Source organism: Bufo bufo, chromosome 6 (genome assembly GCF_905171765.1).
Source record: "Bufo bufo chromosome 6, aBufBuf1.1, whole genome shotgun sequence".
Taxonomy (NCBI): domain Eukaryota; kingdom Metazoa; phylum Chordata; class Amphibia; order Anura; family Bufonidae; genus Bufo; species Bufo bufo.
In genome coordinates, this window is record NC_053394.1 from 286718361 (window position 1) to 286734056 (window position 15696).

The 15696-nt window shown below is 42.3% G+C and overlaps 1 protein-coding gene across 2 annotated transcripts in view; it reads left to right on the forward strand.

The window, feature by feature from the left end:
• The window catches only part of ITGA2B (integrin subunit alpha 2b), a 130784-nt gene that overhangs the window by 23667 nt on the left and 91421 nt on the right, over positions 1 to 15696 (forward strand). For both annotated transcript variants that reach the window (XM_040435903.1, XM_040435904.1), the window contains exons 7-9: positions 2530 to 2575; positions 3936 to 4052; positions 5910 to 5954. In XM_040435903.1, coding sequence (XP_040291837.1) covers positions 2530 to 2575; positions 3936 to 4052; positions 5910 to 5954 — 208 coding nt within the window. The remainder of the gene's footprint in view (positions 1 to 2529; positions 2576 to 3935; positions 4053 to 5909; positions 5955 to 15696) is intronic.

Here is a 15696-nt window from a genome sequence, read left to right on the forward strand (position 1 = left end):
AATCTTACAAGGACTTTTTAAAGAACCAAATGCAACTAAAATGACATCGATTGTTTTTGTAATACAGTATTAAATGTTTTTTTTGTGATTTCTTCATTGACACAATTATTCAACCCCTTAAAGACTACCACTCTTAAGAACAGAGGTTCATTCAAGTGTTTTCGATCAGGTATTGAAAACACCTGTGGATGTCAAGGAGCAGCAATCAAGCATAATAAGCACCAATTAGGCAGATTTAAAAGGACTGTGATACTCAGCTCCTTCTAGACATTTACTGGTGTGTTTACAAACATGGTGAAGTCAAGAGAATGGTCCAGGAAGACAAGAGAAGAGGTGATTTCTCTTCACAGGAAGGGCAATGGCTATAAGAAGATTGCAAAGATGTTAAACATACCAAGAGACACCATAGGAAGCATCATTCGCAAATTCAAGGCGAAGGGCACTGTTGAAACGCTACCTGGTCGTGGCAGAAAGAAGATGCTGACTTCGACTGCTGTGCGCTACCTGAAGCGCAAAGTGGAGAAAAGTCCCCGTGTGACTGCTGAGGAACTGAAAAAAGATTTGTCAGATGTGGGTACTGAAGTTTCAGCTCAGACAATAAGGCGCACACTGCGTAATGAAGGCCTCCATGCCAGAACTCCCAGGCGCACCCCCTTTCTGTCTCCAAAGAATAAGAAGAGTCGACTGCAGTATGCCAAAAGTCATGTGGACAAACCACAAAAGTTTTGGGATAGTGTGCTGTGGACTGATGAAACAAAATTAGAACTGTTTGGGCCCATGGATCAACGCTATGTTTGGAGGAGGAAGAACAAAGCCTATGAAGAAAAGAACACCTTGCCTACTGTGAAGCATGGTGGGGGGTCAATCATGCTTTGGGGCTGTTTTGCTTCTACAGGTACAGGGAAGCTTCAGCGTGTACAAGGTACCATGAATTATCTTCAGTACCAGGAGATATTGGATGAAAATGTGATGCAGTCCGTCACAAACCTGAGGCTTGGGAGACGTTGGACATTTCAACCGGACAATGATCCCAAGCATACCTCCAAGTCCACTAGAGCATGGTTGCAGATTAATAGCTGGAACATTTTGAAGTGGCCATCGCAGTCACCAGACATAAATCCGATTGAGAACCTCTGGTGGGACTTAAAGAAAGCAGTTGCAGCGCGCAAGCCTAAGAATGTGACTGAACTGGAGGCTTTTGCCCATGAAGAATGGGCGAAGATACCCGTAGATCGCTGCAAGACACTTGTGTCAAGCTATGCTTCACGTTTAAAAGCTGTTATAACTGGAAAAGGATGTTGTACTAAGAACTAAGATTGAATGTCACTTGGGGGTTGAATAAAACTGATAATGATGTGAGCACAGAAAAGACATTTGTGGTTATTTCATTATAAATGTTATGTTATATTTGTCTGACTTACAAGTGCCTCTTTGATTTAATTGTAAACAAGATGACTGAAATGATCAAAATCAATGTCAAACTGGCCAAAACACTCAATTTCAGTGGAGGTTGAATAATTTTGAAAACAACTGTAAGTACAATCTGTGCGAGGGGCCAGGGCATTTGGGGAGGCATTGCAGTTGGCGGACAATTGTGTACAAAATGTATTTGCCAAGAATTTCACATTTATAATGTAGCATTAGCATTAGTACATTTTCTATAGTGAGTATGCCACTATTACATTTACTTTTGTTATTTGTGTTTGCAGAGTGCTGTTGCATTGTGTTTGTTTCTGCTTTTGTGCTTTCAGCCATGGTGATGTGCACCTGCACATTGGGATGTGCTGACTAACCCCCATTTTTTTCTTTGAGGCACAGTAACTGACAGAACGTATTAACTATGAATGTCGGTGCACTGATACCTGCCTTTAATACAGAGGCACAATAACTATATCCCTAAGGCTTCAGTTCAATGGGTCTGTATACATGAGCGTTTTTTTTCACACATCAGTTCTGCGTTGCATTAATATCGCAGTATGTTCTATATTCTGCGTTTTTCACACAGCCCTGGCCCCATACAAGTGAATGGGGCTTCAGTGAAAACGCATTGCATGGGGATGCAAGTACGGATGCGATGCGTTTTTCACTGATGGTTGCTAAGAGATGTTGTTTGTAAACCTTCAGCTTTTTATCACGCGCGTGAAAAAGTCATCAAAACTGATTGCACTTGCGTGACAAAAACTGGACAACTGAACGCAATCGCAGACAAAACTGACTGAACTTGCTTTCAAAATGGTGAAAGTTTCACTGAACGCATCCGGAGCCAATCAATATCGTTCGTGTGAAAGAGGCCCAACAGAATGGATTTACTATGAATGTATGAAGCAATATGGACAATCACAATACATTAGTGCCTTGCACTAACGTTGTCTACATGATAAATGCCATCAATGATCTGACACAGAAGCCGGTGAGGACCAGAAGCCAGAAACTGATTTCACTGATGTTCTAATTTAGATAGAGGGGAAGACTTAAAAAGTCAATTGTTTGGAACTATTCACCATAAGGATCCTGGTTTCTCTTCTGCAGACTGGGACTCTGTTAGCAGGAGCACCATCTGGCTTCTATTTTGATGGTAAGTTGGTTTCCTGCTTTCCATTCTCACATAGTACATACATTATATGTAGGACATTACATTTTATAGGTAAATAATATTAATTAAAATCCCTTTTTGTTTGAAGGCTTCCCATATAATATGTGGGGTGACCTTGTAGCAAGAGTTCAATCCCCTGCCTTTCCTGATAAGTAAAAAATGGAAAACTGGCATCAGAACAATAAGTCCCAGTTCACTTCTAAAGATACTTTTTCACTGGGAAAGTCACTGGTAAACCACATTGCCTTGTAGGGCTAGCTCAACTGGATGTAATTATACCTTTCACCCTTCATATGTTGCTTTAGGCTAGGTCTACACTGCAACATTTGTTGCGCAACATTTTGTTGCACCAATGTCGCGCGACAATTTTTATAATGGCAGTCTATGGTGTCGCACTGCAACATGCGACATGCTGCGGCTGCAACGCAACAGTCGCAGAAAATCCATTCGAGATGGATTTTTCTGCGACTGTCGCTTAGCAGTCGCAGCATGTCGCATGTTGCAGTGCGACACCATAGACTGCCATTATAAAAATTATCGCGCAACATTGGTGCAACAAAATGTTGCACGACAAATGTTGCAGTGTAGTTGTGACCCCTTGCACCTTCTGCTTCCTCTGCCAGTCCCATCTCCTTGATTGACATGGCCAGGTTCCTGCATAGTCATCTCACCTGGCCCATTAAATGAATGAAAAATACTTCTCCTGGTTAAACCAGGTGAAGCTACTCAGTCCTTTCCAACCAAGTGAAATGGACTACAGGTCTTTTTTTTTTCTAGAACCCCTATGTGTATGAGTGTTAATGAGATATACTATGTATAAATATATATATATATATATATACACAATGTTGGGCTATATGTTTTTTTTCTGCCCATGTGCAGTTTTATCACTATTTTTGTGGTACCTTGCAGGCAGGTCTTCCGTATATTCAAGACAATGTACATAAGATGCCGCAATTATAGAGAGGCAGGTTGAATTGATTATATATAAATATTGGGGATTAGTGAATCAATTCTAAAGAATCAATCCTTATCAGCAGGACTTTTTCACCTGTAGGGGGCTGTCCCCGCTGGTGAAGAAGCACCCACCTGCCTCAAGATTGACAGGTCCAGACATTTAGCACAGCACTGACAATTTCTTGCTCGCACCACTACTCCAATCAGTCAAGGAAGGGCAGAAGCTTCAGAGAGGCACCTAAAGTGTAGCAGAACCTCTGCCTTTGCTTCTTTACCAGTGTAAAGAAAGTTGCTTTCAGCCTAGTCTTAATGTTTTTTCCTTTTAATTTAGAACTACCAATTTTCCTTTAGACATTTTCAGTAACTTTGTCTTGGTCATACCTAGGACTATTCATGACTGTGCCCCTGTCTTCTATTCCGAACGCTCCTAAGGGCACGCTGAGAAATTTTCGGAACCTGTACACATCACCTGAGTTTACCGTTTCTAGTGATGCATATCAAGGTACATTTTGATCTCTATTATATAGTCTTTGTTTCCAACTGAATAACCTGAAATAAAATAAAAATTGGGTCACAGGAAGAGGATGGAGTAAAATAACAAAATAAAGAATATTGACCCATTGAATCAGCCATCTTTGTGGTGCCGTTCTGGTCCTCCCCATCGGTACTTGTTTACAGGGCTGCATTGCTGACATCACATCAACAACATGTAACCACTGTAGCCAATCACTGGCCTCAACAAGGTACCTGGTCACGTGTTTGTGACGTGACATCATCACTGCAGCTGTGTGAACAAAGCCGAGGAGGACAACTGGCTCATTCAACAGGTAAATAATGTTTGTTATTTTACACCATCCTCTGTCTGTGACCCAATTATTGTAAATCTCGCAAATCCCTTTTACCTGTTTCATACATTCGCCATCTTTTTTTCTGTAGGTTGGCATACTATGCATATATTGCTCTCCATGCTCTAGATCAAGGGTCCGCCACCTTCGTCACTCCAAATGTGGTGAAACTACAACTCACATCATGCTCCATTCACTTCTATGGAAGTTCTGAAAACAGCTAAGCAAGTGTACATGCCGGGAGTCATAGTTTCACCACAGCTAAAGTGCCGAAGGATGCAGATCCCTGCTCCAGATCTAATCTCCTACGTGTCTTCTTTTTTTTAATTAAATCTCAGCACAAGTGGAATTATTAGGAAAGATTTCCCCTCTCTTCTACCCTCTCTCTTCTACCGCCTTGGCAAAAATAATTCATATACAGTACAGACCAAAAGTTTGGACACACCTTCTCATTCAAAGAGTTTTCTTTATTTTCATGACTATGAAGGCATCAAAACTATGAATTAACACATGTGGAATTATATACATAACAAACAAGTGTGAAACAACTGAAAATATGTCATATTCTAGGTTCTTCAAAGTAGCCACCTTTTGCTTTGATTACTGCTTTGCACACTCTTGGCATTCTCTTGATGAGCTTCAAGAGGTAGTTCCCTGAAATGGTCTTCCAACAGTCTTGAAGGAGTTCCCAGAGATGCTTAGCACTTGTTGACCCTTTTGCCTTCACTCTGCGGTCCAGCTCACCCCAAACCATATCGATTGGGTTCAGGTCCGGTGACTGTGGAGGCCAGGTCATCTGGCGCAGCACCCCATCACTCTCCTTCATGGTCAAATAGCCCTTACTTTCAAAGTTTTCCCAATTTTTCGGCTGACTGACTGACCTTCATTTCTTAAAGTAATGATGGCCACTCGTTTTTCTTTACTTAGCTGCTTTTTTCTTGCCATAATACAAATTCTAACAGTCTATTCAGTAGGACTATCAGCTGTGTATCCACCTGACTTCTCCTCAACGTAACTGATGGTCCCAACCCCATTTATAAGGCAAGAAATCCCACTTATTAAACCTGACAGGGCACACCTGTGAAGTGAAAACCATTTCAGGGGACTACCTCTTGAAGCTCATCAAGAGAATGCCAAGAGTGTGCAAAGCAGTAATCAAAGCAAAAGGTGGCTACTTTGAAGAACCTAGAATATGACATATTTTCAGTTGTTTCACACTTGTTTGTTATGTATATAATTCCACATGTGTTAATTCATAGTTTTGATGCCTTCCGTATATGAATTATTACAAACAGTTCTTTTATAGATCATATTCAGTGGTTTCTTATTTATGATGTTACAATGTAAGACAAGCAATATAATTTTAGTTCTAGTTCTCTCCAGACTTTCCCAGATGTCTGAATGGCAAATTCTGCAGTGATACTTCTCACGCTCTTACATTGCTGCTTGTCTAGGAGGACTTGCTGTTTAGGAATTGGATACTTCAAGTATTTCTCTTCTTCCCCTTCTTACAGGTTTCTCAGTTGCTTATGGTGAATTTTCATATGATGACAATCCAGGTATTGTTCCGCTATTAGTATTGTACAGCTGCATGTTGGATGGATTTATTTTTTATCAGAGGCAGCCGTTTTGTAATCTGACCATACAAATTTCCAATAATCTGCTGTGGGATGTGCATTAATATGATTTTAATGGGGTTTATAGAGTTAGAGAAAAATGGGTAAGTTTATTTTCCAGAAGCAGTGCCATTCTTGTCCATTGGCCATGTTTGGTATTGCAGTTGACCCCACTGAGTTGCGGTGCAGTACCAGACCAACTCATGGACAGGATCACCACTGTTTCTGGAAACAAAGAAAACAGTTTTTTTTATATTCTGCTCCTCCTTTTATACAATCCAAGATTGTTTCCATATATAAATTATAGTGAGCAAACCTCCTACCCATGCTTACAGTCAGTAAGGTTGAAAACAGTCCAGCTGTATTACCATTGTAGAAAGAATTAAGATTAAATAGTGAAGCAAATTATACAAGTCTGGAAAAGGCATTTAAGTGTTGATCCAGAGGAGGGTGAAAGCTCTCAGGAGGCAGATGAAAATTACTCAATATTAGAGGAAGAATACTTCCTGACTCCAAATCTGGCAATCAGAATAAATCCTTAGATTTTTTTCAATATTCCATCTTCGGAATCTATTATCACTTTAAAAAAAATCTAGGCCCCTTTATAATGAATAGATGGTTCAATCAACGTCCTCTTGCTGACAGTTCTATAGTCTCACTGCTCTTACAGTAAAGAAACCCTGTCTATGATGATGATGATCATGAAACCTTATCATGATTACAGGCCTGGGTATAAATAGATCATGAAAAAGATCTCTATACTGTCCATTCATATGTTTGTACATTGTAATTGGATCACCCCAAAGGCATTTTTTTCCAAACTGAATGCTAAACATTGAAATTCTACTCTGTAAACCAGAGATGGCCAACCTGTGGCTCTCCAACAGTTGTAAAACTACAACTCCCACCATGCACTGCTGTAGGCTGATAGCTGAAGGTAGTCTGGGCATGCTGGGAGTTGTAGTTTTGTAACAGCTGGAGAGCCGCAGGTTGGCCATCCCTTCTGTAAGCCATCTACAACGTTACTAATAAGCATATTAAGAAGAGGGCCCAGGAGGGCATGGTTTGCCATGGAGCGGAGCAGACGGCCATCTTTGCAGCTTCTGACAGGAGAGGGAACATCTGAAAACATCTGCCCTTACCGAACGTACATCAGATCCCAATCAGCCATAATCCATCTTGGGACTTTGCCCACTACAGCTTTGGCCGAGCCTGGCCTTTCTATACCCACAGGATCCCGAGATATAGCGGCGGCCTAGCCGACAGACCAGATCCCCAGCCCGAAGTAGCGGGACACGCGCCGCATCGAGAGAGGTGAGCCTCCTCCTATAGCCCGGACCTCTCCTGAGACTTGTGGGGTCGGCGACAGGAGGCCTCCGATCGATTAAACCTAGCAGAGAGCGGTTAGTATCAAAATATAAGCTGCAGGATCATTGCTAGCCTGCCGCCATTTGAGAGACGCCACGTGGCCCTGCCTGAGGAGGACCTTAAATAACAAAGAAATACTTGGCGGTCTCTTCCCCGGTCCACTCGGACTGCTCCAGAGCCTAGACTTTCCTCTCTGTGGCCTTCTGTGCTACATACAGGCCAGCCCACGGTGTTTCACCCCCCCTCCCCAGCTGTCCTACTCCCATCTAGTCACATCTCTGGCCTAGCCTAACCAGGCCTTATATTTCAGCGCTAACAGGCTCCCTTCTACACTACACCCTTGAGGAGCTAAGCTCCAATTTTTCTGGACTGGGACCGGTGCTTCAAATTAACACCCCAGTCCACAGGAACTGCATCACATTTAGAGGACTCGGTCCTAATTTTTGCGAAGTTGCGTCACCCGCAGCGAACTACTCTCCCTTCGCACTCTGTCGTCTGTGGTACCCGATGTAATCTGACGACGTGGCCCACAAGAGACGCAACTGCTTCTTAGCTTCCTCTCCATATCGTACAAGAAGACACAGGTGCAGAGTCGGATAGTGATGTTGATACTTCTCTACACTCAGAATCGCAAGACATAAAACAAGATGTGAAACAAATAGGTTCCAGAGTGGAGCAACTGGAAAATACACAAGCATGTGTGAATATAGCTCAGCAGTCACGGAGTGCATGTCCTCTTGTTAAAAATACCTCAATGCTGCTTTTGAAGCAAGCAGGAACAATTTGAGAATAAGAGGTTTACCGGAAACAGTGCTACCTGCGACCCTACACTTCACAGTACAACAAATCTTCCACTCTATTCTTGGTGACTCTCACTCAGATGATATTATCATAGAACGTGTCCACAGAGCCTTGAGGAGGAAGCCTAAAGACACAGAACCACCACTCTACGTAATATGCCGCCTTATCAACTACAAAGTGAAGGAAGAAATGCACATTTCTAATATATATATCAAGGTGACAATAGGTGCACTATCGTTATGATTCACCCAATCATCTTGCGTTACAATTAATATATTCCAAAAGATAGGCACTCAACACCTGGGATCACTCTGAATACATATTTTAGTCATAAAAACCACATAATTTACATCCCTTAAAAATGTAAAAATAAGACTAAAAATGATACACAATATAATACAAAAAATAGGTTAGGAATGCCACTCAGTAGTAAAAGAATCACCACTTGGCAGTCTGTCACTTTGGTGAAGAAAAGGTATCCCACCACAGGGCAATTCTGCTGTCGTATACCGTAATTCATATATTATCGCAATAGGTGTTACCACAATATGAGGAAATACCAATATGATATTTCACAATGTGTATCTTGGAAATCTGGTATATAGTCACTTTTGATAATGGTATCAAGTAGCTTGATTCATTTAGTCCCAGTTATGATAAATCTGGCAACGCTGTTAATTCATGTTATTTACAGATTGTACATATTTATGCGGATCTTATTGACATATCTCCAGATTTATATGTCACTTGATAATTAAAACTGGTTCTTTCTGGATGCCGATCTATATTAGATAAGTGTATGGTCCCACCTTCATATTGATGTTCCACACAGATGCGCAGTGTATCTATTACTCACTGTTCATGAGTGGAGTCAGGTGTCGGCTGTGGCATCCCACATGAAGTGCGACCTCAATGAATCCTACCTCTGTCTCTCCTGCATTGATACTTGTGTGGTTCGGAGAGTCTGGTCAGCGTCCCACTTGTTTGGTGGTTAAAAGTTAGTCAGCCAGGCTGTTTACCATGTTGTACAAAGAATCTGGTTAGCGTCCCACGTGCTTAGTGGGGAGGTATCGGACAGCCGGCTGACTGTGTTGACCGCATTCACTCAGTGTGTATATCAAATATTAGTTGTTGAATTCCTGGAGCGCTCCATCCTACATTGCTTTAACCACCTCAGCCCCCAGTGCTTAAACACCCTGAAAGACCAGGCCACTTTTTACACTTCTGACCTACACTACTTTCACCGTTTATTGCTCGGTCATGCAACTTACCACCCAAATGAATTTTACCTCCTTTTCTTCTCACTAATAGAGCTTTCATTTGGTGGTATTTCATTGCTGCTGACATTTTTACTTTTTTTGTTATTATTCGAAATTTAACGATTTTTTTGCAAAAAAATGACATTTTTCACTTTCAGTTGTAAAATTTTGCAAAAAAAACGACATCCATATATAAATTTTGCTCTAAATTTATTGTTCTACATGTCTTTGATAAAAAAAAAATGTTTGGGTAAAAAAAAAATGGTTTGGGTAAAAGTTATAGCGTTTACAAACTATGGTACAAAAATGTGAATTTCCGCTTTTTGAAGCAGCTCTGACTTTCTGAGCACCTGTCATGTTTCCTGAGGTTCTACAATGCCCAGACAGTACAAACACCCCACAAATGACCCCATTTCGGAAAGTACACACCCTAAGGTATTTGCTGATGAGCATAGTGAGTTCATAGAACTTTTTATTTTTTGTCACAAGTTAGCGGAAAATGATGATTTTTTTTTTTTTTTTTATTCTTACAAAGTCTCATATTCCACTAACTTGTGACAAAAAATAAAAACTTCTATGAACTCACTATGCCCATCACGAAATACCTTGGGGTCTCTTCTTTCCAAAATAGGGTCACTTGTGGGGTAGTTATACTGTCCTGGCATTCTAGGGGCCCAAATGTGTGGTAAGGAGTTTGAAATCAAATTCTGTAAAAAATGACCAGTGAAATCCGAAAGGTGCTCTTTGGAATATGGGCCCCTTTGCCCACCTAGGCTGCAAAAAAGTGTCACACATCTGGTATCTCTGTATTCAGGAGAAGTTGAGGAATGTGTTTTGGGGTGTCTTTTTACATATACCCATGCTGGGTGAGATAAATATCTTGGTCAAATGCCAACTTTGTATAAAAAAAATTGGAAAAGTTGTCTTTTGCCAAGATATTTCTCTCACCCAGCATGGGTATATGTAAAATGACACCCCAAAACACATTACTCAACTTCTCCTGAGTACGGAGATACCAGATGTGTGACACTTTTTTGCAGCCTAGGTGGGCAAAGGGGCCCATATTCCAAAGAGCACCTTTCGGATTTCACAGGTCATTTTTTACAGAATTTGATTTAAAACTCCTTACCACACATTTGGGCCCCTAGAATGCCAGGGCAGTATAACTACCCCACAAGTGACCCCATTTTGGAAAGAAGACACCCCAAGGTATTCCATGAGGGGCATGGCAAGTTCCTAGAAATTTTTATTTTTTGTCACAAGTTAGTGGAAAATGATGATTTTTTTTTTTATTTTTTTTTCATACAAAGTCTCATATTCCACTAACTTGTGACAAAAAATAAAAACTTCCATGAACTCACTATGCCCATCAGCGAATACCTTGGGGTCTCTTCTTTCCAAAATGGGGTCACTTGTGGGGTAGTTATACTGCCCTGGCATTCTAGGGGCCCAAATGTGTGGTAAGGAGTTTGAAATCAAATTCTGTAAAAAATGACCTGTGAAATCCGAAAGGTGCTCTTTGGAATATGGGCCCCTTTGCCCACCTAGGCTGCAAAAAAAGTGTCACACATCTGGTATCTCTGTATTCAGGAGAAGTTGAGGAATGTGTTTTGGGGTGTCTTTTTACATATACCCATGCTGGGTGAGATAAATATCTTGGTCAAATGCCAACTTTGTATAAAAAAATGGGAAAAGTTGTCTTTTGCCAAGATATTTCTCTCACCCAGCATGGGTATATGTAAAATAACACCCCAAAACACATTCCCCAACTTCTCCTGAGTACGGAGATACCAGATGTGTGACACTTTTTTACAGCCTAGGTGGGCAAAGGGGCCCATATTCCAAAGAGCACCTTTCGGATTTCACAGGTCATTTTTTACAGAATTTGATTTCAAACTCCATACCACACATTTGGGCCCCTATAATGCCAGGGCAGTATAACTACCCCACAAGTGACCCCATTTTGGAAAGAAGACACCCCAAGGTATTCCGTGAGGGGCATGGCGAGTTCCTAGAATTTTTTATTTTTTGTCACAAGTTAGTGGAAAATGATGATTTTTTTTTATTTTTATTTTTTTCATACAAAGTCTCATATTCCACTAACTTGTGACAAAAAATAAAAACTTCCATGAACTCACTATGCCCATCAGCGAATACCTTGGGGTCTCTTCTTTCCAAAATGGGGTCACTTGTGGGGTAGTTATACTGCCCTGGCATTCTAGGGGCCCAAATGTGTGGTAAGGAGTTTGAAATCAAATTCTGTAAAAAATGACCTGTGAAATCCGAAAGGTGCTCTTTAGAATATGGGCCCCTTTGCCCACCTAGGCTGCAAAAAAGTGTCACACATCTGGTATCTCCGTACTCAGGAGAAGTTGGGGAATGTGTTTTGGGGTGTCATTTTACATATACCCATGCTGGGTGAGAGAAATATCTTGGCAAAAGACAACTTTTCCCATTTTTTTATACAAAGTTGGCATTTGACCAAGATATTTATCTCACCCAGCATGGGTATATTCAAAAAGACACCCCAAAACACATTCCTCAACTTCTCCTGAATACAGAGATACCAGATGTGTGACACTTTTTTGCAGCCTAGGTGGTCAAAGGGGCCCATATTCCAAAGAGCACCTTTCGGATTTCACAGGTCATTTTTTACAGAATTTGATTTCAAACTCCTTACCACACATTTGGGCCCCTAGAATGCCAGGGCAGTATAACTACCCCACAAGTGACCCCATTTTGGAAAGAAGAGACCCCAAGGTATTCGCTGATGGGCATAGTGAGTTCATGGAAGTTTTTATTTTTTGTCACAAGTTAGTGGAATATGAGACTTTGTATGAAAAAAAAAAAAAAAATCATCATTTTCCACTAACTTGTGACAAAAAATAAAAAATTCTAGGAACTTGCTATGCCCCTCACGGAATACCTTGGGGTGTCTTCTTTCCAAAATGGGGTCACTTGTGGGGTAGTTATACTGCCCTGGCATTTTCCAGGGGCCCTAATGTGTGGTAAGTAGGTAAATGACCTGTGAAATCCGAAAGGTGCTCTTTGGAATGTGGGCCCCTTTGCCCACCTAGGCTGCAAAAAAGTGTCACACATGTGGTATCGCCGTATTCAGGAGAAGTTGGGGAATGTGTTTTGTGGTGTCATTTTACATATACCCATGCTGGGTGAGAGAAATATCTTGGCAAAAGACAACTTTTCCCATTTTTTTATACAAAGTTGGCATTTGACCAAGATATTTATCTCACCCAGCATGGGTATATGTAAAATGACACCCCAAAACACATTCCCCAACTTCTCCTGAATACGGAGATACCACATGTGTGACACTTTTTTGCAGCCTAGGTGGGCAAAGGTGCCCAAATTCCTTTTAGGAGGGCATTTTTAGACATTTGGATACCAGACTTCTTCTCACGCTTTGGGGCCCCTAAAATGCCAGGGCAGTATAAATACCCCACATGTGACCCCATTTTGGAAAGAAGACACCCCAAGGTATTCCGTGAGGGACATGGCAAGTTCCTAGAATTTTTTATTTTTTGTCACAAGTTAGTGGAAAATGATGATTTTTTTTTTTTTTTCATACAAAGTCTCATATTCCACTAACTTGTGACAAAAAATAAAAACTTCCATGAACTCACTATGCCCATCAGCGAATACCTTGGGGTGTCTTCTTTCCAAAATGGTGTTATTTGTGGGGTGTTTGTACTGCCCTGGCATTTGAGGGTCTCCGCAATCATTACATGTATGCCCAGCATTAGGAGTTTCTGCTATTCTCCTTATATTGAGCATACAGGTAATGAGATTTTTTTTTTCCGTTCAGCCTCTGGGCTGAAAGAAAAAAATGAACGGCACAGATTTCTTCATTCGCATCGATCAATGTGGATGAAAAAATCTCTGCCAAAAAAAGAAAAAGGAGGGGAAAGGCGTCTGCCAGGACATAGGAGCTCCGCCCAACATCCATACCCACTTAGCTCGTATGCCCTGGCAAACCCGATTTCTCCATTCACATCAATCGATGTGGATGAATAAATCATTGCCGGGATTTTTTTTTTTATATATACAAAGTGTTTGCCAAAGTATATGAACACCGCCACCTCCTCAGCTCATATGCCTCGGCAAACGTATCTTTTACTGCAGAGGAGAAATCTCGTCTTGCAGCGCCGCATACACCGACTTGCGTGTAATCTGACAGCAGCGCAATGCTTCTGTCAGAATGCACATCAGTGCTGCAGCTAGTCGATCGGTTGGTCCACCTGGAAGGTAAAAAAAACAAAACAAAAAAGAAAAAACCAGGCCGCAAAGCAATAACTTTATTAACTTTAGAACAGAACATTACATTTTTTAAACTTTTTTAACTTTTTTACTTACCGGTAATTTTTTTTTTGTTTAGTTTTTTTTTACCTTTATAGAACAAACCTCTCCTTCCCCATGGGACAATGTGCAAAGCGCAAATCGCCCAAAGATGTGGCAAAGTACGTTATGCACTTTATCCCAGGTGAAAGGAGAGGTTTGCAGCAGCTGTGAGTAAAAGGGCCCTAATAGCCCTGTGTGCCTGTCCTGTGAGATGCATTCCCTATGCTAGGTGTACCTGTGTGTGGTACTTCCGGAAACACTCTCCTAAGCATAGGGCAGGGTGGTCAGGGCAGTCAGGACAGAAATAGCGGGTGTCACGCCTTATTCCACTCCTGCTACAGACACGACATTTTTTTCGGGGTGGCGGTTGGGTTGAGGTACCAGCAACGACACTGGGGAAATGTCGCTCGTGTAGACGGCTAACTACACTGGTGGATGGGGCCACGGAACCTCCTGGGTAAAGGAGGTTCTCGATGATCTCTTCCTGGAATTTGAGGAAGGATCCTGTTCTCCCAGCCTTACTGTAGAGAACAAAACTATTATACAGCGCCAATTGAATTAAATATACAGACACCTTCTTATACCAGCGTCTGGTTCTGCGGGAAACTAAATAGGGAGCCAACATCTGGTCATTGAAGTCCACCCCTCCCATGAGCGCATTATAGTCGTGGACTGAGAGGGGCTTTTCAATGACACGGGTTGCCCTTTCAATTTGGATTGTCGTGTCTGCGTGAATGGAGGAGAGCATGTAAACGTCACGCTTGTCTCTCCATTTCACCGCGAGCAGTTCTTCGTTACACAAGGCAGCCCTCTCCCCCCTTGCAAGACGGGTGGTTACAAGCCGTTGGGGGAAGCCCACGCGACTAGTTCGCGCGGTGCCACAGGCGCAAATCCGTTCTAGAAACAAATGCCTAAAGAGGGCCACACTTGTGTAAAAATTGTCCACATAAAGATGGTACCCCTTGCCGAATAAGGGTGACACCAAGTCCCAGACTGTCTTCCCACTGCTCCCCAGGTAGTCAGGGCAACCGACCGGCTCCAGGGTCTGATCTTTTCCCTCATAGATCCGAAATTTGTGGGTATAGCCTGTGGCCTTTTCACAGAGCTTATACAATTTGACCCCATACCGGCACGCTTGCTTGGGATGTATTGCTTGAAGCCAAGGCGCCCGGTAAAATGTATTAGGGACTCGTCTACGCAGATGTTTTGCTCAGGGGTATACAAATCTGCAAATTTCTGGTTGAAATGGTCTATGAGGGGCCGAATTTTGTGGAGCCGGTCAAAAGCTGGGTGGCCTCTGGGACGGGAGGTGGTGTTGTCGCTAAAATGCAGAAAACGCAGGATGGCCTCAAATCGTGTCCTGGACATAGCAGCAGAGAACATGGGCATGTGATGAATCGGGTTCGTGGACCAATATGACCGCAATTCATGCTTTTTTGTCAGGCCCATGTTGAGGAGAAGGCCTAGAAAAATTTTAAGTTCGGAAACTTGGACTGGTTTCCACCGGAAAGGCTGGGCATAATAGCTTCCCGGGTTTGCGGTTATAAATTGTGTGGCATACTGGTTGGTCTCTGCCACGACTAAGTCCAAGAGCTCTGCAGTCAAGAACAGCTCAAAAAATCCCAGGGCCGAACCGATTTGAGCCGTCTCAACCCGAACTCCAGACTGGGCGGTAAAAGGGGGAACTACAGGTGCGGCTGAAGTTGGTGACTGCCAATCAGGGTTTGCCAGCACCTCAGGGATTCTAGGGGCTCTACGGGCCTGTCTGCACGGTGGCTGCGACGGGGTAACTACTGCACGTGCCACCGTACCAGCTTCAACTGCCCTTCTGGTGCTCGCTACTTCACCAGGTTGTACGGCAGTGCTGGTACTAGGTCCAGGAAGGGCTGCGCTGCTGGTGT